Below are 27,935 nucleotides of genomic sequence, written 5' to 3'. Positions count from 1 at the left end.
TATAGATGCATTGACTTTTTTTTGTTACTTCTGCTATTCGTTTCGATAAAGGCGTGTTGCTGAAATGTCGACGCATTTATATTTCCATTCTCCTGGTTTTTCTACGAGGAACAAAACAATTACTACTGTCTTATTAACGACACCCTGTCCCCCTTCAAGCAGACTGATTATCGCGTTACCAAGTACCGTATATCCGGCAACGTCTCGTCTGCTTAGCTGTGTCACATCGTCTTAATCTTTACATGTTCACCGAATGAGTGACGCCATAGGTGTCAGTCAATACTAGACTGACTGATTGGCAGACAGTGCCCCAGTTTAGTGCGTCGAGCATTTCCCTGGACAGCGGTCGGTTGTCATTGCTGTAAATCTTTAAAATCATGCGTGGCTGGAATTTCAGACATTTACGAAGATAGAGGATATCCGACAGAAGCCTGTTCAGCGATGGTGTCTTCACCTACGGAACCAGCGGAGGGATTCAACCTTGTCCCTCCGAGGCCGGGGCACAGTGATCCCGTCTCCGGTGTTCCGCTCTAGTGAACGGTCACGTCCATCCTCCTTCCATGAGAGCTGTGTTACAACGTTTCTTTTCCTTTTTACAGGCGGCATGCCGTCCCTTTTCCGCTCCTCATGGCGGTGGTGCATCATTCCTCCCGGCTCGATTACCGCCCATTCCATACCTCCAGTGGCCCCTTGCCCTTATGCAAAGCTGATGTATTCTGCCCTGACTGTCGGGTCGGAGCATAGCCCCGCTCATCCCCTATCTACCGAGATGCAGCTCCGTCTCCCCTCTCTCTCCCCCTTGCACGGTCCCCTCTCTTACCCTTTCCACGACCCTTCTCTCCTCTTTGCACGGTCCTTCTTTCTCCCCTTCAGGACCGGAGCACGGCCCCTCTCTCCCCCCTTGCACGATCCCCCTCTCCCCCTTTCCACGACCCCCTCCCTCCTCTTTGCACGGTCCCCTCTCCCCCTTCAGGACCGGGGCAACAACTCCGCCTCTCCCCTCCAGGGGCGGAGCGCAGTCCCGTCCCCCTCCTCCACAGCGGGAGTACGGTCCCGCCCCTTGCCCGCAGGTGGCGCCGGTGGCGGCCGCGCCGCGCCCCCGTCGGCGGCCGGGTCAGTCCGTGCGTGACGCCGGTTGCGGAGGGTCCCCAAGCTGCCTGATCACGCGCACTGACTGCTCTCACCGATCCGATCCGATCCGATCCGATCCGATCCGATCTCACGTGAGACGCTGGCCACCCCGGAGCAGCCCGGCTCACAGCGAGAGGCCGGGAGCTGCGTCTGAGCTGAATGTGGCGCCGCTGGACTGAGTCGCCCTGCGTAGCACAAGGTAAGGACTGAAGAAATGTGCTTAATTAGTAGTGGGTTCACGATGTTTGAGAAGCGGACTTCCACGCAGTGGATGACATCGCAAGCGAGACATCGGCAGGGCTCTCGGATGACATAATAGCCAGAGGCGGCTATGCCCACACACAATGAATAAAACTTCCTCTGTAAAAAACTTGATATACGGGAGGCAGCTCGTCCCTTCCCCACCAAATGTTCGCGCGACGTTATCTGGAGATGATGTGGATGGATGCCATCGGCATTTTTCACCACAAATGGCTGTGAACCCCCGCCATGTGAGGGGTCTTTCTTACCTCATGTCTACGAGGTGCCATCTGAGCCCGCATGATTGGTAGCGTCGGCTAACCATTACGGGCGATAACTTCAATACTTGAGTTTCACGTTTTCCGGAATGTACCCGCCTGCCAATGCGCATCTGCCGCGTAGTGCAAGGACATGCCCATGTATGGCGGTCAGTCACTGGTGGTCTCACGGTTTGTTATGATTCCAATTAATTGACTGCTATTTGATATGAAAACTCTTATGTTCAGTTCACACACAGCAAAGGTGGTTATCTTTTGTATGCATGCGTACGTGCATTTGCACATGCTCTGTGGGATATAAAGTATGTGAAATCCGGAAGCATACGATTACCTGTTTAAAGTGGCTATCAGCCAAGGGGTTATGTTCCCAAACGCGAAAACATGCAGGGCACAGGATCGCAGCTTTTTCATACATTTTGTATGCGTCCTTTCGACAGGGTGATATTACTGCTGTGTGATCTATCATAATAGCATAGCGTAGTCGATTTCTTAATGCACACTTCTTCTGCTTACATGTAAGTCCCGGTATCCACTGCACGTGCGTTTCAACTTTCCAAATGCACCGTAGCGTTCGAGTACACCCCAGAGCACCATGCCGTCCTCTGCGCGCCCCACTCACGTACCCCACTCACGCGCCCCCACTCACGCGTCGCACTCATGCACTCAACTCATACACCCCACTCACGCGCCTCATTCATGCGCCCCCACTCACGCGCCCCACTCACACGCCTCACTCACACGCCGCACTCACGCGTCCCACTCATGCACCCCACTCATACACCCCACTCACGCGCCCCACTCACGCACCCCACTCACGCGCCTCACTCACGCATCCACTCACGCACCCCACTCATACACCCCACTCACGCGCCTCACTCACACGCCGCACTCATGCACCCCACTCACGCACCCCACTCATACACCCCACTCACGCGTCTCATTCATGCACCCCACTCACGCACCCCACTCACACGCCTCACTCACACGCCGCACTCACGCGTCCCACTCATGCACCCAACTCATACACCCCACTCACGCGTCTCATTCATGCACCCCACTCACTTTTTTCCACTCATGCACCTCACTCACGCACCCGACTCACGTACCCCTCTAGCACACCCCACTGACACGCCTCACTACATCAGCATCGGACAAGAAGACGACCTCGAGGTCACGGACAATGGCCGGGGCCGCCGGCGCGCCCGGCCCCTTTCTGCGGTCACTCGCGGTGTCACGGGGCCGCGCTCCCCGCCGTGGCCGGCGCACGCAGCCGTCCAATTAGTGTCGCTCCGCCGACCCCGCTGCGTGGCTCAATTCCCACCGAGGCATTCATGACGCGCCGAATTCGCCTGCGACTGACGGCACGGAAACGCCGGACGACCAGATAGTTATGCATTCGTGCGGGAATTGAAGGTAAGCCAGAATGGCAGAGTGCGGTTTGACGAACTGCCTCTTTGGCTGAGGTTTGGTAAAGGACTTCTTGCATGCGGTTTAGGCGCAAGAATCTGGGGTAAGTTCACCGTGCTAGGGAGTGCACACGGTGATATACACATAGATATACCACTGTCTTAGATCCTAGTCTTAGATAACAGGCCCAAATGTGACGCGATAAGTCCCTCGGAAGTCTGTGACAGCCTTCATTCGCCCAGCTCCGTTATCTTTCATTATGTATCCACATACAGCATGAGTCATGATGCCTTATCAGCACACGTCACTGTGTACCGGGCATGGGGTGCTCGCGACTGGCGAACACGGCTCCGTATCATTGCCGTGGTCATTCACGATGAAGCAGCACTGCGCCGAGTCTGCGACTGCTGGAGGCGACTTCGGTTTGTTGAGGTTGTGCGAAACGACTACGTGTAAGCACAAACCGACTTCCCAGATTAGCCCGAAATAAACAGGCGCGCTGGTGTCTGTCCGTCCCCTCGGGCGACCCGGAACAGCGCGTGCTTCTGTCCGGGTCACGTGCCCCCATTAGCGGTCCGCCGACCAAGCAGAGGGCGAAAATTCCACCTGAAAGCCAGCATCAACACGTGCCTTCTGCCGGCCATTTCAAAGCGGCGCGTGTCTGTTGCCATGGTCGGGCTGCGGGCCGCGGGCCGCGAAGTCCCCTCCGTGCCTCGGCTGCAGCTCCGGCCGGGAGCTCAGGAGTTCCGGAGCTCCAGCTTCAGGAGCTCCGGCTCTGAGACCCGGACGGACCGCTTGGACGCCGAGGTCGTATGGCCGTCTACCGGGGCGCCGCGGCCGGGCTCTGTGACCTAGGGAAGTCGTGAGACGCCGAGGTCGTATGGTCGTCTACTGGGGCGCCGCGAGTGGGCTCTGTGACCTAGGGAAGTCGTGAGACGCCGAGGTCGTATGGTCGTCTACTGGGCGCCGCGAGCGGGCTCTGTGACCTAGGGAAGTCGTGAGATGCCGAGGTCGGATGACCGCCCCTCATTGTCCCTTAAAAGGTCCTGCAGCTCTTTGACAATGATCCTACTCGAGCAGAGCATTGTGCACAGTATGATGCGCGCAACGCCAAAGGTCAAGGCGCCGTTAAATCACAGCACGCGTTGGTTTTCAGCCATTGTTGTTGCCATGCACTAAGTCAATGTCATGTCGTGGGTGATTATACGAATCGTTTTGCCACGGCGCGCCAGCTAGCAGGGCATGAGGTCAGCACTGTGCAAGGGATGGAGCTTTGCTGTCACTGAGAAATAAACGGAAGAAATCCAGCCCCAATTCAGCGTGATTTTAAACCATTAGACCCTGTGCAATAGCCAGGATTTCGATCGCGACGGAGTCAAATCGGACAAAGTGGACCATTTCAAGCCACGTGGGCCCCACTTTAGGGCTAGCATGGCCTAGTTTTGGATTCGGGAACCCCATTTGGCTCTGGATCCCATTTTGATGCTTCGAGTGTCTGATTTTGATGTCTTGGAAGCCCCTTCGAGGTTTTAAATTGCTAAAAAGGATTAGGGGCTTTGACCACGGGGGTGACCCCGTCACCTCCAGGGGGGGGGGGGGGATGACCCCAATGTCCCTCCGCTCTAACGACGCCATTAGTTAGAACAATCACTGTAAAATTGATGTTATGAAACGTTTGCAGGCGCACTGAAATGAGTGCCAGCTGGGTATGCGTGGAACAAAGTGATTTGGACAGATGCGAATGGCACAACGCGCCGTCTTCGCTGTTCTAATAGTCCGGTAATTCGCGCAGTCCGCTTCTGGAGAGGGGTCACCCTTCACCAGCTCTGCACGCGCCACGCGGCCGCTGGAGCGAGGCGGTAGCACTCTTCACAAAATATTACCGACACAAGCCAGACGTAGTGTTAGCACCCGCACACCATTAACGCCACATGCTGGCGGGTCACGACGCTGACGCTTCAAGCTTAGCAGAGGCTGTTCCTGTCACTTCTCTTTACACTACGAGCATCCCCTATCTGCGATACATGTATCACAGCACCACATTTATATGCTGCGCTATCGCGCACCATCGCATCCATTCATGAACGCCGCGACCGCTGTCCCGCTTTGGAACACGTCCCCGCGCAAACGGCGCAAATGGACGAAGCACGCAATCCGCGGCTTGCGAAGCGCCGCCTCCGGTCACGCCGATGTCCGCACGCGTCCCGCTGAATAGGAGAGTGATTGCCCTTCAAGCGGCGACGGTGCGCGTCATCGAGCGATGACCCTGATGTTCTCATGATGATGGAGCATTGCGGCGGCGCCGCTTTAACCAAACGTTTTGCTCGGTCACGATTGAGAGATTGCTCGTTTCTGGCGTCGCCGACGTCTCCAGGATAGATGACCCGCGCACGTCTGCTCGCTGGATGCGACCTCACTCCGCATGCCGCCTGGCCCCTCCCTCAATCGGTCCCAGGACCGGCGGAGAGACGGGGAGCTCTTGCAGCGCCCCTGGGGAGATCGATCGTGCGGCCGGGCCCACGGGTGCCTATCTGTGACAGCTGTCATGGGGGCCGCTGACAGCGATGGCTCTCTCCTATGACAGACAGCTGTCCTTGGAGGATGTGACGGCCGTCTGTCGATGGCCTGGGACTGGGTTGCGTGGGCGAGGGATCTCAGTGACGCTGCTGTTGTACTGGTGCCGTATCAACTGAAAGAGAATGTTTCACATTTGAAGATATGGGAGCAGGCATCAGATATAACGAAATAAGCTCGCTTATACCTATTGCTATAGTTTTTAAGTGAGACAGACTGTTCTAGACAGCACAATTGTCTGTTAGGTAAATACGCTCCTCGGTGTGTCATGGTTTAATTACATCATCGCACCTTGCACAACAATGATTGGGAACCAATGGACAGCCGTTGCATCTGGAAATCGTGCTCACATGCGCCAGATGTGACCGCCTTCACAATTATTTTTTCTTGGCCTATATTGCGCCATCTTTTGTGGAATGGCAGAATTGCGTGACGTTATTATGAAGTCATTAATGCCAACTGACTTTGAATTGCTCTTCCCAAATACTCCCCCCATTTTCGCGGGCGTGTAGCTCAGAAGCTTGGGGTGTTTAGGTCTTAAGAAGAGCAGGGATGTGAACAGCATTGAAAGGTCTTCAAGATGGCTGTTTGACTTCAAAACCCCATGTAAATGTGGAACACTCCATTTAACACGCGCCCGGGTGGCCGGTTGGATACCCTTCGCTCAGGTGTAGGGGGGGGGGGGGTTATTTGACCTCCTGAAATCTCAGGAACTGAGGGAGCTAGGGACACAAAATTCACAGGCTGTATTGACCTGCATGTGGACTCGCTAAGGAAAACTTTCAGGTTCCCAGGTCATGACCTTCGAGTCAAGTAAGGTCAAACAAGGTAAAATTCCAGGTTGATCTCCAAAGGGACCTAGAACCTAGATAACTGCTCTCAGCAAAAAGCCACATACTCATCTAAGGTCCGGTGGCCTTTTTTGATTTCTTGAAGGTCATGGTGACTAAAATCATACAAGACCATTTAAAGTTTTGCCTTTGGATAAGCGACAAACATTACGCTAGGCGGTATGTTCCTAAAAGCAAGATATTGACCTGGGTCATTCTGGGTCAGTGACCTTTTCTGACATTGAAGAAGCCTATGGAAGATGCATAATGCGGTTTCTGTTATCATTAAATTCGAAATGAGCGCCAGGAACTTACCCATGCAGCGAGCGCTAAAGCAATACAACAGGTTGGTTTTAACCTTGATAGGACCTTATACCTGACATTTGGTCAATGAAATTTGTTCATTTAATTGTTCTGTTACCTAAGAAAGTATCTCAGAGATGTATGCCTTCGTCTACCACCCCCGTTGTTAGATCAGTTTGAACAATTCCCTAGAAACTACCTTCGCTAAAAGCCTATTCTGACTTGACCTGCCATAGGTCAGCGACCTTACAAGGTACATCTAAATTTGTAACCCCAGACGGTCCGCTATTCAAATGTCTACAGCTCTGCAAAATTTAGCGCGGCTACGCCGCGACGTTCGGAAAACATTGTGGAAAAACCTTCAGGGGAGGTCAATTTGACGCGCACCTGAGCGGTGTTAACGGACGTAACCGGCGTAACAGCGCGCAACCGGCGGTTGACGGCTGTTGTTGGAGTCGCGACAAGGTTTGCGATGAGGTGCATTTCGCCCATCAGTGGACTTTTCTTTATGATGTGCCCATCCAATGGCTCTGTTTTTGGTGACGACTCAAAGATCTGCAGCTTCAAATGCGCTCAACTGATACCGTTGTAAGGGATGACACTTCGGTTTGATTATCAAATGTCTACGAAAAGACATCATAAATACCAACTATCAACCTTAAATAAATACGAACTATTCCAAGGAAAACCATCCTTCTCAGAGCAGATGCAATTTTTGTGAGTAAGGTGCTTGACCATTCGTTGTCTCGTCAAGACCTATGACCTTGGTATACAGGGTCTTCCCTATGACCTTTTCTTCCCAGTTCAGACCACAGCATAGACCTGACAATCCATCATCACTCCCCAATGAATGACCCTGGAAGCAAGAAACCATCTTAAGCATCATGCTTGATCGCCCAGGGTTTGCCAGGTGCAATAAAGCGCTCTCATTTTACAGGACATTTCCATGAGGATGTCCAGATGAGACCACGGTTGTAGCGAAAAGGATGACCAGCTCCACCCTGGAGCTCATCTACAGCCCGAAGTCTTCCAGCTACATCACTCAGGTAACGGTCAGACACTTCTTTAGCACGACCACTGCCCTCGACGTGATTACATTCTCTTACCATCTTACGTTCATAACCGATCCTAGGCTCACTCCCGATGTCGTCCGCCTACACCGTGACGTCAGTTGCACACTGTACCTTATTTGTATCGTCCTCTGATTTTCGCTACATTCTCTGCTAGCACGCACAATATTTCCTACGCACCCAACACACATTTGCGATGATCCTTCCCGTGCATTTTGTTCTGGCCTGGCCAGCTCGACGGCCCCGTTGTATGGTCCTGACACCTGTCTCGTGTGGCAGGTTCTGGCCACACTGGCCAGCTCGACGGCCCCGTTGTATGGCCCTGACACCTGTCTCGTGTGGCAGGTTCTGGCCACACTGGCCAGCTCGACGGCCCCGTTGTATGGCCCTGACACCTGTCTCCTTGTGTGTCAGGTTCTGGCCACACTGACCAGCTCGACGGCCCCGCTGTATGATCCTGACACCTGTCTCCTTGTGTGGCAGGTTCTGGCCACACTGACCAGCTCGACGGCCCCCGCTGTATGATCCTGACACCTGTCTCCTTGTGTGGCAGGTTCTGGCCACGCTGGCCGTCTCGATGGGCCCGCTGGCGGTCGGGTTGGGCAAGGGCTACAGCTCGCCGGCGCTGGCCTCGCTGGCCGGGCCGGCGTCGCTGGGCGGCCTGGCCATCTCGCCGGAGGAGGGCTCCTGGGTGGCCAGCCTGTCGCTGCTGGGCGCGCTGGTGGGCGGCCTTCCGGCGGGGCTGGCGCTGCGGCTGGGCCGGCGGCGCGTGCTGGCCGCCGTCGCGCTGCCGTTCGCCGGCGCCTGGTGGCTGGCCGCCGGCGCCGGCTCGGTGCGCGCGCTGTACGCGGCCGCCTTCGTCAGCGGCCTGTGCTCGGCCGTGGTCGCGCTCGTCACGCCCGTCTACGTCAGCGAGATCGCGCAGGCCGCGTGTGCGCGGCGGCCTCTGCGCCGTTACCAAGGTGGCCTCCAACGCGGGCATGCTGCTGAGCTTCAGCCTCGGTGGCTTCCTCGACTGGCGGCAACTGGCGCTGGTCGCCTCGGCCGGACCGCTGCTGCTGGGTGCTGGCCTGCTGTGCCGTGCCCGAGACGCCCAGCTTCCTGCTGTTCCGAGGCCGCGAGCGCGAGGCCCAGGTGGCACTGCAGTGGCTGCGCGGCGCGCGCGCCGACGTCGCCGCAGAGCACGCCGTGCTTCGCGCCAACATCCTCCAGATCCGCGCCGGCAGCGGCGGCGGCGGTGCAAGCGGCGTCGGCGGCGTGCCCGGGCGGCCGCGTGCGCTGCTGCGGCCCCTCCTCGTCACGTGCGGCCTCATGCTGCTACAGAAGTTCTCCGGCGTCAACGCCTTCAGCTTCTACGCGGTGCCGATCCTGTCCAAGACGTTCGCGCGCACGAGCGCGCACGGCGCGGCGGTGGTGGTGTGCCTGCTCCAGATCCTGGCCGGTCTCACCTCGGGCGTCCTGATCGACACGGTCGGCCGGCTGCCGCTGCTGGCCGTCAGCAGCGCGCTCATGTCGCTAGCGCTGGCCGGCTTCGGCACGTTCGTGTACGTGGTGGATGCGAGCCAACTGCTGACGGACGGCCAGCAGGCGCCGCTCGACTGGATCCCCATGTCGTGCGTGCTCGTATTTCAGGTGGCCTTCTCGCTGGGCGTCGGGCCCATCTCGTGGCTGCTGATTGGCGAGCTCTTCCCGCTGAGGCACCGCGGCCTCGGCGCGTTCGCCACCTCGGTCAGCTACGGCTGCGCGTTCGTCAGCGTCAAGACGTTCGTGGACCTGGAGCGAGCGCTGGGTCTGCACGGCGTGTTCTGGCTGTACGCGGCCGTCTCGGCGCTCTGCCTCGTCTTCGTGCTGGCGTGGGTGCCGGAGACACGCGGCAAGGAGCTCCCGGAGATGGAGAGGACCGGCTGCTGAAGAGAATAGGCCCAGACAGCCGCGGTTACATATCAGCTGAACTGCCGGGCGCGGCAGTCGATGGTATGGAGGATTGCCGATGGAGGAAGAAGGAGAGAGAGAGCGTTACCTGCCAAAACGCTGAGAAGTTAGGTGGGCAAGGTGGTCAATATCCCAAGCGCTGCAGGAGGGCTGAGAGGAATGACCCCGGGCTGCAACCGGTGGAGGCCTCGTCTGGATAGTGGAAGCATAGGCATGCAAATACTGAGAGAATTGGCGGACTGGAGAACGTGGCGAGCGGTTCCAGAAGACGGTCGACTCACTGAGGTGGTAACGTTCGAAGCCCCAGAATCAGTCAAGCTGCCGCTGGAACTGGTCAGCCAGGAGAGGCCTGTCGGCTGAGTTATCAAAATCCGGCACGCTTCTGAAGGGATCAACGGAGAAAGGGCAGCGCTGTATCACTCCAGCTCCTGTCAGGGAGGTCAGACGAGAAGAGCTGCTCGAGGGGCAGGAATGAGGAGACGGATCGGTCAGTAGGCTGGCTACAGTGTCGGAGAACACGCTGCCTGAGCGACAGCTCGGTCGTTGAGCAGACTAACGGACCAGCGGAGACGAGCGCTGTTGTGACAGATAAAATGGAGTGGGTTAGCGCGCGAAGATGAAAGTGGCTGAAGGTACCCAGAGGCGATGAAAGCAGAGAGGCACGTCGCATATATGTTGAATGTGAATGCTGATGGAGCTTTTCAGTCTTCCACGCCCTACCATCTACCTCCGTATTGTTTGTAGCGCCGCATGCCAGTACAATCCACATCCCTGGGCCAAGCGGTGGCCCGAGTTAAGACACGCTTGTTTTTCTACGTCGAGCGCCGGGCGTCCATCCGCCACGTTTGTTGTTACTAATCGGAGTTGTATGTTTGTTATGTATCATTCAGCAGCATAGGCGCTCCTCACGTACTATTGTATTGTTACCAGCCGATCTCAACCAGCTGCTCTGTGCACCCTTCAAAGTGTCTTGTAGTACAACTTCGCCAGCAGTGAGGCTTTAACCAACGCGTCGTAATTTACAATAGAACAGCTCTACGCGCACATCGCAGAAGTTTGGAGCGTGACGGTGCAATGTTTCAACAAAAGCGGATGCGCTAGCGTGACGATGACGTTAGCGTTATGTCTCACGAGCATATCAGCGTGTGGGTGTGGCCAAGGCCAGGCAGCCATTGTTTTCTGAGCAAATGCCCTGACCTTGGATCCGCCATCAAAAGAAGTTAGTAACATTTCGGCACGTGCGACCACGAACACTACACCGACAGCACTCCCGAAAGAAAACCGCTCTCAGTGTAACGTAGTGAGCCTTGTTATAGACTTAACTAGCTGGTCTTGTCGATGAGATTTGTCAGTTTTACCTGCACCGCATTCTCAAGCAGAGCGTAATTAAATCATCTGGTGTAAGCCTGTATTTATAAATATGGGTTTCATTTCTCTTTTAAAATACTGCTAAAAGCGCTGGACTCCGCTCATAACTGCTATTATTCGTCGACCGTGACTGAAAAATAGTCGTTTATTCACTCCGGCGCTTCCGTTTTCCCATTTTTCCTCTCCTTTCCGAGGCTTTGTGTTGTTCCATTTTTGCTCACCGCCTCTCCTCGGCACCGTCAGCAGAAGAACACCATTCCGAGCCCGTGTTTTCTTCCTCCATTTACTCAGCAAACTTCCTCCCTCTGGTTAGGGCCGGGTCCTTTCTTCTGCCGGCACGGCCGGCGAGCTGTTTTTGTCCGCCTGTCAACCACGAAAGGCGGTGTCATCCGGGTCCCCTGGGGCCTGTCGTCGCAGCCAAAACGCTGAGCAGACTGCGGCCGCTCAGAAACGCCTCTGAGGTATTTCAAACACCAGCTATCTGCGGAGACTGCCCGCTGGCTGGATGCGGCACATTCAAAGGGAACAGCTTCCAGTGATATGATTCAGCGCCGGTGCGGGCCTCGGAGGCCAGTGTGTACTTGGGGCTGATAGCGGGGCGAGGAACTCAGGACGCCGCACCGGGGACAACGTCGATGTGACGGCGGACAGCTTATGGCGGGTGGTCAGGACCGCGCGAGCGCGAGCACTCGGTAAGGGATCCACAAAATTCGACGGCTGCATGTTAACGCAGCGACCTAAGGCATTTTCACGCGTCTAAGTGTAAGTATATTGTAGAAAATGTGTGTGTGTGTTGTGCAGTCGCGTCCGGCAACGCGGCTCCGGGATAACTCGATTTGTATTAACCCAAAAGTTGCATCACATCATGAAATCTTCACGGGTCTTCATTTTTGCAGTGTTTCACAAATGAATAGCTTGTCCGGAAACATTTCTGCGAGCTACATTCGATCGGTTTGTCATGCGTCACATGTCGCCATTTCATTGAGCCACTTATGTTTAACGACGGAGTAAGCGGTAATGAGGCAGTCCTTAACCACGTAACCTGTCCAAAAGTGTTTCAAGGGGATAATGCGATGGATCCAAACAGCAAGCGAGCGGTCATCTGGCCAAGCTACAGGGGAAGATGCTAATCTTCGTCAAGTCGTTGACGTATTTTGTCGTGGTGAATTCGCTTCTTAGATCCACCGGCAGTAGCCCGCAATCGGTACCATCGGTCGAACCGCGGACCCTCAGATCCTCGGACTGCAGCCACACAGACCCTCAGATCTCCAGGCTGCAGACCCAGGAACCCTCAGATCCCCGGGCCGCAGCCACGCAGACCCTCAGATTCTCAGGCCGCAGCCAGGCACACGCTCAGATCTCAATGCCGCAGACCCGGGGACCCTCAGATCCCCGGCCGCAGACCCGAAACCCTCAGATTCCAGGCCGCAGACCCGGGAACCCTCAGATTCCAGGCCGCAGACCCGGGAACCCTCAGATCCGCAGGCCGCAGACCTGCGGACCCTCAGATCCGCAGGCCGCAGACCCGCAGACCCTCAGATCCTCAGGCCGCAGACCCGCAGATTCTCAGATCCCCAGACCACAGGCCCGCAGGACCCGCAGACTCTCCCTCTATGCGAGCAGGTGATTTTTCCCTGCCACATCCACAACCGTACGGCGCCCTCAAACCTACAAAAACGGCAAGTGATCGTCCTGATATCCTGACGACTGCATAGCCTTTGACGCACGTGCGGCGTTTTTGTGTCTGCTCTTCTTTTGAAATTAATCAGATACAGGCGGCATTTGCATGCACTCCCACACTTACAAAGAACTGTCGTGAGTCCCGCTAAGTAGTCCACCGTCAGACAGCATGCCAAAAACCCGCGCCTGCTGAACACGAGATGAAGAAGCAAATATCACGGTCATTTGTTCCAGATAACTCGCTTCGAGAATGGGTAGGTTCGGAGTTCCGACAATAAGTCCCTTATGAATGTAGTGATGATGATGATGCAGATGCAATGAAATGATGCAGGACGCCTACACGCATGCGGAGTAAAATTAAAAGTTAGCTGCTGATGTTCGCTAAGGGGGGCGCATCGCGCAGGGATGACTGTGCAAGTAATTGAATAATTAATACCGTAAAGCTAAGCGCTCGTAGCTGCCATTCCCAGTCTGCCAAACGCATGAGGCAGCAGCACTCACATAAAATAACGAAGCTTAAAGCATGATCTTCGGTAACAATATCACTCACTGATGAGACCGGGAACACAGATGTCCTCCTAACTGGAGGACCACCGCTCACCCAGGCCGGAGATCACGAGCAATCTGTCCGGAACGCACTGTTTGCACTGCACGGTTGAAAGCACTCAAAACATCACGGATCGATCGGAAAGATAGATCCTTGCCGATGGATCACAATATGGCATGGGCATCGTAGATCCTTCTGATGTGGAAAGCGTGTTATGAATATCCACCCGCTGTGTGGATCATGGATTCACGGATCACAGCGGTCTGGGATTAAAATGTACTGATCGGAGGATCACAGATCACTTTGATCGGTAGATCGTGGACGACACTGGTGTGACGTCTCACGTCTTATTGGCCCCGAGGTCAGGGACCACACTTTTAGGTGGACCACACTGACCTTGGGAGGGAGCACGATTGGGGGATCAAGCTGGAACCTAAGGGAGGCATGAAACACGCAAATCCAACTGACAGATAAAACTGAAAATAAATGGAAGGATTATGAAAAGGTATCACGCTGGCCAAAGTTTTCTAACCACGCGTGTCGAAAGGAAAAAATAAAGTGACTTGGAAAACAAACGATCATTGGTAGCGAAGACCAAGGCATGAAATCAAGGCATGAAGTCAAGGCATGAAACCATTTCACATGGTCGCCTTGAGCAAATTATTGGGCATCCTCGATTAAACTGTTCCGCAAGTCACCAATCACTCTAACCGCAAGGGAACAACTTAGCACTGAAACTGCACATCGGCTTGGCGCTGAGATCACAGATCCCTCAGAAGACCACTGACCAGGCCGGCAGACCGCTGACCAGACCGACAGACCGCTGACCAGGCCGACAGACCGCTGACCAGGCCGGCAGACCCCTGACCAGGCCGGAAGACCGCTGACCAGACCGACAGACCGCTGAACAGGCCGACAGACCGCTGACCAGGCCAGCAGACCGCTGACCAGACCGACAGACCGCTGACCAGGCCGACAGACCGCTGAACAGGCCGGCAGACCGATGACCAGACCGACAGACTGCTGACCACACCGACAGACCGCTGAACAGGCCGGCAGACCGCTGACCAGGCCGACAGACCGCTGACCAGACCGGCAGACCACTGACCATGTCGACAAAACCGCTGACCTGGCCGACAGACCGCCGAACACTCGGACGGCCGGCGGAAGATCCGCGCGCGCGCCCGCGGCCGCAGTTGCGCCGCTTGGCTGATGATGGACCGATAAACAGCCGGCGACGGGCCGCTGACGGTCCTGCTGCTGTCACGTGACACCTGAATGAGCTTCGTGATGCATCGCTGATCGTCGGAAGACGGCGGTGGGTGCTGACACGCCACAGGTCATCGAAGGTCACGACAGGTCGGACGGCGCGGCGCGGGCGGCGCTGGGGTGGTCGGCGCCGGTCCGTGGCGTGACCTCGACGGCTCAGGTGATCCGACCACGGGAGACGGACTTTTGTGGGCAATTGGAACGTCCGCGTTGATAGGGGATCAATGGAGAAGGAAAGAGAATCAGGAAAGAGACACGACCACAGGACGTTAGTAACGCTAGGCGATGAACAGAGGAGGGAATGTAATTAGGAGGGAGACACGGTCACAGGAGTTACCCTCATACGAATATTAATAGAATATGCGTATAAAATATATATATATATATATATATATATATATATATATATATATATATATTATTTGTATTATATATAATATACATCTATTGTTATATATTATATATCTTAGTTATATATAATATCTATATAAATATATAGAAAATAAATAGGAGAATATAGTGGAAAATAAGGAACATACACGACATGGAAGAGGGAAGAAGCGTCAGCCGCAACTGAACAATTCTTTAGAAGACACGAAGACGGAAAGGAAAAAAGAAAGACCCAACGCAATTGTAGAGTCCGGGGTGGGGGTGAGAACCGAGGACAGGTACCAGAACAAGGGAAAACACTGGAACAACAGAGAACAAGTTCAGCATTTATCAGTGATCCCCTCGTCCATGTTGTTCCACTCCGGTGAGTTGCATCCCACCAATCTAACGGCGGAGCTTTCCGAAGGCGCAGCGCTGACACAGCGTATCGCTTCCCGTGCCGCTGCTGGCGCTGGCTCCGGCCGGCCGGACGCTCAGCTGATCCTCTCCGCCAGCCCCGTGAGGGCCGTACCTGGGCCGCGCGCGTGCGCCGCGCGCCGACGGACAGCCCGTCGGCGTAAGTCTGCGCGCCTAATGAAGCCGATTCGTCTTGTTTCGCCAGACCGTTTCGCTGATTCGTTGCCCGCGCACGCATCCGACATAAATCCCTCGGCGGCGCAAGCGGCTGACGCGCGGTCAGTGACACCACGTGGCGCTGGAGGACACGCGCGCCCCGTTCTCACGTGGCGGCCGGCAGGCGCAGGCGTAACCACGGCAGGCGCGAGGTAAGGCGGGAATGTAAGGCGAAAGGAACGTGGCTTCCGGGTTCCGGCATCGCCAGAGGAGGCTTCGGGCAGTGGCTCCTTACTTGGGTGATGCTCGTCAAGATCTAAAAAGTGAGCCCATCGGTCTTGAACGCGTGCTCGTGTGGTGATTGTGATCTTTATCCCACTCTTGGCTAGCGTGTGGGCTGGAAAATCTGGCCTTCATAGGCGAAATGTTTGCCGCATACCTGAAACAGCTTCCCGTCTATGATGCAGCGGAATGCATCGTCCATGATTATTTCCAATAACCATTCCGCCTTAACTATTTTCCAAATCGCCGTTTTCACATCCAGCACGCCATCGATATCCGAAATCGGCACTTCGGTGTGCCATCACCAACCCCCGCTGACCCTGACCTGGCGGCTCCGTCACGACATTGACCCTGACAGGCGCGCCGCCTCGCCGCCGGCGGGTCACGGATCCGGTGGCACGGCGCCCGGCCCGCGCGTCCGCGCCCGCCCGTAAACCATCGCCGATGGGCTACACATCGCGATGGGGCGGGTTATGGGAACGCGTGGAGCCCATTACTGCAGCACGACGACGCGACGCTGGCAGGCTCTATCCACACACCGAGAGATGGAGGAAGCGCTAAATCGTGCCGAAGGTCAGACGATGAGGCGGTCTGCCGCGTGGTGAGGGCGGGGGGTGACGACGACGGCGCTCGGCCTGGACATGACACGCATGGAACAGCGGGCATCTGGGCTACTGAGCTGGAATAGCGAACCTCATTGCAGTTCCACAGCTCGCTAGACATCATCATGACCATTAATACCACCAATGCCGACATGCGACTGTACGGTGTAAGAAACTGCAAATCTACCCCATAAGCCTCTGCCTGGGTCAGGTTTTCATCACCATTTCGCACCGTACGCAAGCTCTCACGGCCAGCTTCAGTCGTTGCCTACCGGCTAAAGACGGCGCGAAGGCAATTAATCGATAAGTGTCGACTCCGTTGTTGCCCCAGACAAGAGGTGCAGATGCCTGAATGACGTTGATTGTCTGAGCTGTCGGCGATGCAAAATGGGCTGCCAACGAAGCCGAGGAACAACATGGTGGAGCAGAACGAACGGAGGGAATTCTCAGACATGGTCGGGTTAATTATGGAGCGGTAGGTTCACAGACTTCTAGGGCATACTGGTGTTTCCGCAATAAATGGAATGGGTTGTTTCGCCCCTCCAATCGTGCGTTGCATCCAAAGCAAATCCATACTTAATGGATACATCTGAATGCATCTAAATTTGATACACCACTTGCAATAATCTTGTCTTTCAGCTGAAAAACACGTGACGTGGCACTCACGGTACTTGCGACTTGCGTAAGGGCGGCAAAACCAAGAATCGATGCATGTTCCGAATGCTCATGCACGACCATGGAACTAGCCTCGACAAAAACGTGCCGCACGGACAACACAAGGAAGGTAGTGACGCAAACACGCGAGACGTACGAATAGGAAGTGAAATATAGTTGTGCGTAATACGGCGCGTGCAGGATTTTTCAAGGGATGGGGGAGAGGCGGTCAGGCCTTTGGCAAGGGGTTCTCGGCTGCAGGATCCCTTATTCTCAGCAGGCTGGAATTGCGTTCTTGGGGGGGGGGGGGGGATTACGAAGCTGGGTCTGGGCTTCTCCCTGCCAAGCGCGAAAGAGTACAGACCCAGCGTGGAAGTAGTGTCCTCCAGGCTGAAGGGAGGAGAGTGTCGGGTAGCCCCAATTGTCTGCCACATATTGGGTGCCCCATTGCGTGTCATGAATGGGCAGCACACTCGTCAGAACATGCGAAGCTCCCGCAAGAGCGCCCAAGAGGATACACAAAGTAAATATTAGGTGCTATAGGCTACGTTTATGCATACACCTGCTACCGCCGTGACCAGCTTGTGTAAACACTTACGGCCTCAACGAAAGGCGCAACTGAAATACGCCGCTGCCAGCCCCTTTACTTTCAATAAATTTGACATTAGTCACCCCATCTCATCAAAACAGCCGGCACGGCGTTCATAAAAACGCAACATTAGCGCCGGTAAAAACCCAATAGCACTACCAAATGGCCGATACCATCTCGGGAGGGCCGAGCGCGGCGTCTGCCCTCTGTCAGACGGGCGACCCAACGAACGGGGCTGCGCCGTTTTTGCCAACGAAGAATGCATTCAGGCGGCGCAAGCCATGGGTTGCCGTGGAGGCGGTGGCTGATTTTACGACCCGCTGCGTCACGTTCGCGCGTGATGGCAGGGACGCCGTTCCGACACGGCCAAACCGGCGGAGCGACAGCCCGCCGCCGGCACTGCCACTGTTTAGATTGAGCCATCCCACGGACTGGCGCCGCGGTGTCGGCCCCGAGCCGGACGCAAGCGAAGTGTCGCCCTGCAAGCGGACAGTCTGCCGCACACTGTGTCGGCCCGCCGCCCGCCAGGCCGTCCGGCTGACCTGCGCACGACTCAGCACGTGCTCGGCGCCGCCCACGGCGACGCGGGGGGCCACACACGACCGCGGCGCCAGCCGACCCTTGTCCAGCTCGTCAGGGCGCCGGCACACGACCTTTCGCCAGGTGGCGCCGACAGCAGATGGGAGCAGCTACATGAAGCGGCCTGAGCTACGGCCGGCTGTGGGTCGGAGATGAGGGGTGCTGAGAGGCGGCCTTCAGCAGAGCGGCATCGAGTGTTGTCCCACGTTATGTCGGCTCTGGGGCGCGTGGTCATGCTCCTCTGCTGCGTCCTTTCGCTCTGGCTTCGACGACGAGACGGCCTGGCATGCAACTTCCCTGATCTTCATCTTGCACCGGATGGTATCAGCCCGTTAATCTAATGGAGCGTGCTGACATTCCGCACGCCAACGCTCCCTCCAGGCCACGGCGTCATGATCGCCAGGATGCAGCAAACCGGTGAGCACCGCCGACAGGCGCTAAGCAACGGCCTGTGCCGACGGCGGGGTGGGAGGGATGTTGAGGGTTTGGGGCGGGGCAGAGCTCTGGGCCCAGTCTGAGCACCTGCGCCGGCCATCCGGCGGGCGCCCGGCCGTCCACCACCGGACCTGGCCAAACAAACACGGCCGACACAGGACCGCCGCGGCCCGCGTCGTGACAGGTCTAGACAGGCTCTGACTGGCGTCCGTCTCAGCGGCCGAACACCGGCGGCGCGCGGCGGTGAGCACAGCCTCTGACGACACGAAGGAGACCGTCAAACGCATGGCAGTGCTTAGTGTCTTTAGGGGGTCTTACTCCCTCGCTCCAATGTGCGTTTCGGCACCCAGTGCGAGGCACAGATGGCTCCCAAATACGCTAAAAAACACTAAAACTAAAAATCCAGGGACACATCCCAGTGGGTATGTGAGGCCTCTGATAAATCGTCCATGGGCGTGTCCATTATCAACAAATTTCTAGTGGGCGTGCCCCATCCCTAACATATCATCAGTGGGCGTGTTCCATCCCTAAGCAGATCGCCAGTGTGCGTGTCCCGTTCCCAACAGATCGTCAGTGGGCGTGTCCCGTTCTCAACAAATCTTTGGTGGGCGCGCCCACCCCTAACATATCATCAGTGGGCGAGTCCCATCCTAACAGATCGCCAGTGTGCGTGTCCCGTTCCCAACATATCGTCAGTGGGCGTGTCCCATCCCTAACAGATCGTCAGTGGGCGTGTTCCATCCCTAACAGATCGCCAGTGTGCGTGTCCCGTTCCTAACAGGCCGTCAGTGGGCATGTCCCGTCTCTAATGGATCGTCAGTGGACGTGTCCCGTCCTTAAGGGAAATGTTCCACATCTGAAGGCATGAACCAAACATCAGACATGAAGAAAGAGGCTCACTTATAACTATCGGTTTACTTTTAAGTGAAAAAAAGACTACTCGAGACAGCACAATTCCCTGTTCGGTAAATGTGTCCCTCAATACGTCATTGTTTGATTACGTCATCGCATCTTGCACAACATTGATTGAGAGCCAACTGATGGCCTTTAAACCGTGAAATCGCGCTCACAAACGCCAGATATGATCGACTCGACCATCATACTTTTTCTCGGCCTTGACAGCCGCATGGCTTATGGAATGACATATATGAATGACGTTATTGACGTCCTGAATACCAAGGTGACTTTGAAATGATCTCCCCACTTTCGCGGGCATGCAGCCCAAAACTGGAGGGACTTAAGCCTTTAAAAGGACAGGGCTGTGAACTGCACCGAAAGGTCTTTAAGATAGCTATTTCGCCATACAAATGGGGAACACTCCCTTTCACAGATCGTCAGTGGGCATTTCCCGTCCCTAACAGATCGTCAGCAGGTATTCCCCGTCCCTAACAGATTGTCAGTGGACGCATCCCGCCTATGGTATTTCAGCTGGGTGCATCTCGTCCGTGACATACAGTCAGTGGGCATGTCTCGTCCGTGACATAAAGTCAGTGGGCGCATCTCGTCCGTGACAGATAGTCAGTGGGTGTATCTAAGTCATGACAGATAGTCAGTGGGCGTATCTCTTCCATGACAGATCATCAATGGGCGTATCTCATCCGTGACAAACAGTCAGAGGGCGTATCTCGTCCATGGCATAGGTCAGTGGGCGTGTCCCGTCAGAGTTCCCGCCCGTCAGACCCGTGCCGAGAATGTCTCCGCGCGTCGGCGGCGTCCACCCCGCCCTACCGTCGCCGCCTATTCCCGGCCGGTCGGCGGACACTGATTCAGAACAGCGCGCCGTGGACAAACGACGGCACGCGCGCCGCACAGCCAAGACAAACACCGGCGGCAGCTGCTGGTGCCGCGCGTCACCGCCGCCACTGGGTCAAGGGTTGTGCCGGCGTACAAAGCGTCCGCGGTGCCGGGCGGCGGCGAGGCGGCGCGGCGCCCGGCGCGGGTAAGGTCGGCACCTGTTCCCCCAGCGCGCCGGCCGCTCGTTTGAAGCGCGCGGGCCGGCCGCGCCGGCCGGAGAGCGGCTGTGTTTATTTGCACTGCGGCGAATAGGGTTAATCGGATGATGATGTGTGCACGAGCCGAGCGAGCAGCCACCTGCCGCGCGCGGCTCAGCCCATCCGATGACCGATTGATCGAGGGGAGGTGGCTGAACTCGGCGCCGGGCGGGCGGGGCGGACGCCGGGAGAACGCACGGCCCAGACTGCAGGCGGCCCGGCAGGCTCGCACATACCGCAGCGGGGCTGGAGATCTGGCCTGCTGATTTGCAGGGTCATTTCCTCACACCGGCTTGTGGTGAGCAGTGCATTCCCGGCCGCATACCGCTGACTGATGCCATAAGGCATCCCCTGTCGGACACAGCAGGGCTCGTGCTCAGTTGCCGGCCATTACGTGCAACGTTTCGGCATTCGAAGCTACACGTTTCGTATGACGCCCCCCAGCAACGCCGTTGAATAGCGATGTTAAACTCGCCGAGCCGTGTAAAACGAGCTGTATTCAGGGCTGACGGCGTCAAAGCCACCGACCCTCACGAACAGACCAGATGACGACCGCGGCGCAGAGTTCACGCGCCGCACTCTCGCTGTGAAATAGCGCCGGGTGATGCCTGGACGTCGGCTGCGCCCGGGCCGGCGTACTGCTGCAGTGAGCGCATGACAAGCCGCGCCCGCCGCCGCCGGCGCCTGCAGGCGTTGGGTGAACGCCCCACGAGCGCCGCCGCCGGCCGCTCCGCCGCGCCGCCAGCCGCGCCGCCGCCGCCCGCCGCGCCGCCGGCCGCCGCCTCCGAGGAGGTTACGCCCGCACGCGCTGACAGCCACCCCGAAGGACCCAGCAGCCGCCGCCGCCGCCGCGCGCCGCAGCGGGGTGACGCACGCACGGCGCTTACAGCCACCCGAGGTCCCGGCCTTCCCGTCGCCTTCCCTGACCTGCCTTGTCGGCCTCGTCTCGGCGGTCGCGCGCGTCGCAGCGTTCGAGCGGGTTAAGGCGCGCTGCGCCGCGCGCTGCTGGCAGTGCCGACAATGGCCGATTAACTGCGACGTGTCCAATGAGCTTCCCAGCGCCCCGGCCGCCGCGGCCGGCCACCCCGCACGGGTCCGCCGCGGAGGCGCGGTCGCGGCTGCCTCACCAGCGAGTCACTAGTCCTTGGCACCGACCGCGGCACCAGTCTTGGCACCGGCGTGGCACCAGTCACGGAATCACCATCGTGTCACTGCGTCATCACCACCGCACCAGTGCTCGGCGGCGCCGGCTTTGAAGCGCCGCCACGGCGGCAAGCCGGCCATCAACCGGGCCACCGTCAGCTTCCGTAACTCGGTGAACTTCTTCCAGTACATCTGGATGGTGTCCGTGGGACTGAAGACGGAGTTCTGGCGGTTCTGAGGACACAGGGCGGACGATTCCTTATCTTGTTGCTTCGCGCCCGTGGCTGTCGGCTTTAACGCCGCGGCTCCAGATCCAGCAAAACAAACAACAGAAATCGCGCATCGATCGTACATCGTTCTCATAACCATAAACAAGGACCCACGTATCGAGACAGATTCATAAACAGCTTAGAGCAATCGTCCGACGCTGATGTTCCCAATCCATCGACACCAGAATCAGTCAGGTTCAGCAGAGGCTGTCCCCAGCTGGTCCCGACCCGCAGCCAAAGTCCCCCGCGCCTCAGCAACCAAACCTGACCACAGAGCGACGCCAATGCATTTGCGGTTGTTCGACAAACATTGCGAACCAGACCGACGCAGTTGTGTTGAGTGTGCCAGCATGTGTAAGCCGGTAACGACTGATAACGTCGGTGGGAATTATCGCCCGAGGGCACAAAACACACCGGTGACTCCGATCGCCGAAGGATCGCGACGCTCAGTAGAGGGGAATTTAGACTTTAGGGCGCGGCCGACTACAATAGTCAAATGGCACCCAAAGCCAAGGCCACGCAGGGCAGGAGTTGGGTTGGAAGTTTTACAAGAAAAGCGTGGCTCATCAGCTTCCACGCCGACATGATCCGCACAAAGCCAAGCGCCACCGGAAACAGCAGAATACGCTAATGTCTCCATGTGCTAAGCCCTAGCTTGACTTCCGGGCGACGCAATGAACGCCTTTATTTGTCTAACAATACAGCTTACAAGACACTTATCCAAGAGCGAGCATTACAAGAAGCAAAGAAGGCTTCACGGCGACAGCCCATGCCATCCGACCTCTTTTTCATGTCCGAGAACGGCAGGATCCCACATTCTGGCATTTCTAAAAAAGCTCCCGCCCAAATTGGCACCCCCACCCGGCGCGACCCTTCCGCCGGTCCCCCGACGGAGCGAAGGCCGCCGCGCGGCGCCGCCAGAATGTCGAGGTGAGCGTCATCCGAAATAGTGGCGGCGCCTGCCGAAAACAAACAGCCGTAAATAATCAGCTGAAGCGGGCCGCCGCCCGCGGCAGCGGCGACCCGTCGCGAGCCTCTGAACGCGCCGGCGACCCGCCCTCCTCACGCGACGTCGGGGGGAGGGGGCGGGCAAGGTCGCCGCCGCCGGCCCGCCCGGCACCGCTCATCTCAACAGTCCAGCTGCGCCGGCGGCGGCGGCGGCGGCATTCCGGTCGCGCCACGCTCACCCCACCCGCGCGCTCGTGCAGGGCCGTCCAGTCGTGCGGCACGCCGCGGCCTTGGCGCACGGCACGGCACGTGCGGCGCCGTGCGCCCGGCCGGCGTCGGACGCATTCGTCTGAGCTGGCACCAGAGTTTCCCGACCGGACCCTGATCCCAGCGTCGGCGAATGCGCGGCCGTCGGACGCATTTGTCTGAGCTGGCACTAGAGTTTCCTCCGGCCCGGACCCTGATCCGAGCGCCGGCGAACGCGCGCGGGGCCGTCGGCCGAGTCTGAAGGGAAACGGCTCACGGAGAGGAGCGGCCCGCTTAGCGGCGCCTACAGGCTGAGCGTGGCGCCTGAGCCGGGTCCTGGCGCGCCGGAAGGCGGAGGCGTCTCGGTGGCTCTCACAGGCCGGGGTCCGCCGGGGAAGAGGCCGATGGGCAGCTCTGGCCGACCCGCTGTCACGCGGTCTGCCGCCCCCGGCTCTCTCTGGCCCGATAGTCCTGGTGTGGAGAGGGACAGGAGCAGTAACGCCACCAGCCCAGACATGATCGGGACTGAAAGAACCGGGACAGAAACGAGTAACCTTAAAATGGGCCGGAGCCCTTCCAGTGTGTCTGTGCCAAGCCTGGAAGAGGCCGCCGATGAGGTAGAACCAGACCCTCTTCAGCCCACCCATGACGGCGTTGGAGGACGCCGACACTTATTACGCCGGCCAAGGACGAGTCATAGCTCACATAGTCTGTCTGGGTCGGAGCTGCGAGCTCACTCAGCCTGTCTGAACCGGAGCTGTGAGCTTACTCAGCCTGTCCAGGCCTGACTCGGGCTGGCGCGAGCGCGGCCGCCTGTCTCATTAGTCACGGCCGGTGCCGCGTCGACGTCCCGGGACCGGCTTCCATCGGGGGCGCTGATCAATTAGCGTCGGCCCGCTCCCGCAGCCGCTGCGGCACCGTCCGACGGCCAGCCGAGGCGCGGTGGCGGCGAGACACGTGCCGCGACCCTCGGACCGGACAGCGACGCGGTGTAACGCAGCACGCCTGCGAGTGCCGCCGCCTGCGCCTCAACTGCCCGCCGCGCGCATCGCGGCACCGCGCGCTCGCGGGCGGTGTAACGCGCGCCAGGAGCCGGCGCGACGGAAAACACGTGCCATAATGGTGCACCCGGGTGGCGTGTAAACCACGGCCTCTGTACAAGCTGGGCTGAGCAGCTTCCCAGCGGCACAGTCCGCGCAACGGATCGCAGCCCGAGCCCACCGTCTGAACGGCCTGAAACTGCAGCCGTCTCACACGCAGCCGGCGGCTGGCGCACGTCGTCCGGGGCCGGCTGGCCAGCAGTCACCGGCCCTGACCGGCGACCACCGGCCCTAACTGGCGACCACCGGCCCTGACCGGCGACCACCGGCCCTAACCGGCGACCAACCGGCCCTGACCGGCGACCACCGGGCCCTAACCGGCGACCACCGGCCCTGACCGGCGACCACCGGCCCTTACCGGCGACCACCGGCCCTTACCGGCGACCACCAGCCCTGACCGGCGACCACCGCCCTAACTGGCGACCACCGGCCCTGACCGCGACCACCGGCCCTAACCGGCGACCACCGGCCCTGACCGGCGACCACCGGCCCTAACCGGCGACCACCGGCCCTGACCAGGCGACCACCGGCCCTTACCGGCGACCACCAGCCCTGACCGGCGACCACCGGCCCTAACCGGCGACCACCGGCCCTGACCGGGCGACCACCGGCCCTAACCGGCGACCACCGGCCCTAACCGGCGACCACCGGCCCTAACCGGCGACCACCGGCCCTAACCGGCGACCACCGGCCCTAACCGGCGACCACCGCCCCTGACCGGCGACCACCGCCCCTTACCGGCGGACGTCGCTCCCGACCGGCGGATGTCGCTCCTTGCCGGCGGATGTCGCTCCTTGCCGGCGGATATCGCTCCTGACCAGTAGATGTAGGCGGATAACGCTCCTGACTGACGGATATCGTTCCTGGCTGGAGGACCACCGCCCCTTACCCGGCGGACGTCGCTCCTGGCCGGCGTGTGCCACCATTGACGGACAGATGCGGGCACCGACTGGCTGACCCCAACAGCCATCACCAACACCATCCAGACCGAACAACAGCCGCGCAGGTCCCGCGCTGAGCCCGGAGCCGAGACTGGCGACAGCGACCGGTGTGGAGGTGCGCTCACCTGGATGTACGGCGGCAGGGTGGAGGGCACCGTGCTGCCCAGGAAGGACTGCATGAACTCCCAGACCATCTCCCAGCAGAGCGCGGGGACCACGCAGGCCAGATACGACACCTGAGGACAGGGGGGAGGGGGTACAGCGCGACGGGTCCGCATCTGCACGACAGTCCACACGCAGGTCGCACGTGATGCCGGGGACGAGCGTGCACGTGGGCGCCGCAGCACTGCAACCCCACACAGACCACGAACCTTAAAGAAACGCTCCATTCATACTACTTGAAACGGCCCCAGCTCTCAGCGAGGTTTTCCCAACAGTGAGTCTTGGCGTGGCTGCGGGATCTAAGCCAGTGAGTGCGAGCGAAGCATTCCCCAATTAAGACCAGCGCTCCCATCTGATCTCCGCGTCCGTGTCAGCCGGCCTGGCGGCGCGCCGCGGCGGCCCTGGAGGCGGGTGGCCGGGGATAACTCAGCCGGCGGTGACGCCCCTGGCCTGGAGGACGGGGTCGTCGGGGGGCGGCGCTCCATCACGGAGAGAGAGAGCCCACCCACACAGCGGAGCGGCGTCCGGGCGAGGCTTCCGTGTCAACGAGGAGGGAGGGAGGGAGGGAGGGGGGAGGGAGAGGGAGAGAGGAAATGAGGGGCAATGAAGGAAGAGGAATGGGAAGGAGAAGGGAGGGAAGGAGGGAAAATAAATGGGAGGGAGAGGGATGGGGCCTAAGTGGGGGGGTGGTGTGGGTGAGAGAAAGGCCGAGGGAAGGAGGGAGAAAATCGGAAGAGGGAAGGAGGGAGGGACAAGATCTTAAGGAGAGAGCGAGAGAGCGTAGAGGAACACGAATTACAAGTACGCAGTCAACGGAGGGGTGTCGAGAGGGGGTGTGTACAAGAAGGGAAAAGGGGAGAATGCCTGAGACAGAGGACTGGAGGCGGAATTGTTCCACGCATGCACACATAGCGTAAACACGACACAAGCGTCGTCGCTAATGGAGGCAAGGAAATCGTCCTCTAAGTGCAGCACAGGCGTGGGAAATGGCGCCCCGTCCCGCGTCAGCCCTCCTTCTCCCACCGCCCCAAGTCTTAGGGATATCTCCACGAGAAATATCGTGATCCTTTACTGGTCATATATAGGTCCTACGTACTATCACATCAAGAGCCCATACACTAAAACCACCACCAGCGACCTAGCTTTACCATTAATTCAAGGTCTTCCACCCATGTAAATCTTGTACCGTGTTAGGTTCTTTCAAAACACGATATAGCATTGATGATGTCAAAGTCGTCGTAGCCGCTGCTTACGCACGCAGCCACTGAGTCAGAAGACGCACCATCCTCATCCCATCAACAATTTACACTCGTGTAACGGTCCCATGACACGCTTAGTCCCCAGCGGGATGCTTCTCTACACAGACACTGCGGTTGGAGCTCACGACTGCTGGCCCTGACAACCTCCGGTCATTCGCACCTCCACTAGAATGCCCTTGAAGCTGCCGGACATGGTCACACTGCCGAGCTTGACCACGAAGTCGCCCATCTCGTAGCGGTTGCCCTTGGACTCGATGCGCGTCTGCTTCTTGTTGGACGTGTACAGGAGCGCCACCTTGGGCAGCAGCGCGTCCAGCAGCGTGTCGGCCACCAGCACCGGCTGCTTGGCGCCTCCCTCCAGGATGGCGAACACGCTGGCCGGCTCCTCCGTGTTGTGCAGCACGTTCAGGATCCGCTGCGAGTTCCCCGGCACTGTGGAGAGTGTCGGTGTCAGCGCGACAGGTAGCGCACGCCACCGGGTGCGGTCGCCTAGGTAACTGCGGTCGGTTCAGCACGTGTCCAGATGGTTGTCGTGGCCCACGACACGGCATAGGTCGACTGTCACACGTATCAGTGTACTGTTTGAGTGGCATGTGCGACGCGTAGCAAGGACAATTGCGGTGTCATCCGCTGGGTTCACCGGACACTTCACGGACGGCGCAAACGTGCCACGCTAGCGGCGCCAACACCCCGCAGCGACGCAAAACACCGTGCGGAATTGGAATAGCGTAGCCTTTCTCACGGCAGATGCGAGGGACGGCTGCGACTCACATGTGGATTTGGGACCTGGGACGCTCAGGGCCCGTTGACATAATCACTGATCAGAAGCATCTTAAGGTCCTGAGCTAATGACTTTCTCCTACGCGCGGGGAAATTTTAAGTTGAACGGCAGGAGCCGGCCGCTCAGCTTTTCGGACGTTTTTTTGCGTATCACCATCAGGTGTCAGAAACCACAGCGTTTGAGAACGCACGAATGCATCGTCTACAATCCATCAATCAACGCTAAATTGTCCCGTCTACAGCAACGTAAACAACCGACCCGGAAACGGCCTGTGTAGCCTTACAAACGCCTTTCAGTGCATTAGTCGCTGGGTCTGAACCAAGACAAAAGCGACCATATCACCACGCAGGTGGGTGGCCAAATCGGTCATCGCCAAAGCCAAG

General features: G+C 58.2%; 1 protein-coding gene across 1 annotated transcript; it reads left to right on the top strand.

The window, feature by feature from the left end:
• Window positions 1-1,173: 1,173 nt before the first annotated feature.
• Window positions 1,174-10,809, top strand: LOC119097783 (facilitated trehalose transporter Tret1). Its single transcript, XM_037220757.1, has 5 exons — window positions 1,174-1,330; window positions 7,701-7,809; window positions 8,387-8,602; window positions 8,923-9,051; window positions 9,094-10,809. The coding sequence occupies exons 2-5, from the start codon at window positions 7,750-7,752 to the stop codon at window positions 9,742-9,744; spliced, it is 1,056 nt and encodes a 351-aa protein (XP_037076652.1). The 5' UTR covers window positions 1,174-1,330; window positions 7,701-7,749; the 3' UTR covers window positions 9,745-10,809.
• Window positions 10,810-27,935: the final 17,126 nt, after the last annotated feature.

Source organism: Pollicipes pollicipes, unplaced genomic scaffold (assembly GCF_011947565.3).
Source record: "Pollicipes pollicipes isolate AB1234 unplaced genomic scaffold, Ppol_2.1 Scaffold_2543;HRSCAF=2982_pilon_pilon_pilon, whole genome shotgun sequence".
In the NCBI taxonomy this organism is placed as follows: domain Eukaryota; kingdom Metazoa; phylum Arthropoda; class Thecostraca; order Pollicipedomorpha; family Pollicipedidae; genus Pollicipes; species Pollicipes pollicipes.
This window is presented reverse-complemented; position numbering and strand designations above follow the sequence as displayed.

Coding starts and splice junctions, on each gene's coding strand:
- LOC119097783 (XM_037220757.1), top strand. CDS start 7,750: ATGACCAGCTCCACCCTGGAGCTCATCTACAGCCCGAAGTCTTCCAGC. Junction 8,603..8,922: donor TGCGGCTGGGCCGGCGGCGC/GTGCTGGCCGCC, acceptor GCCGTGCCCGAG/ACGCCCAGCTTCCTGCTGTT. Junction 9,052..9,093: donor CCAACATCCTCCAGATCCGC/GCCGGCAGCGGC, acceptor GTCGGCGGCGTG/CCCGGGCGGCCGCGTGCGCT.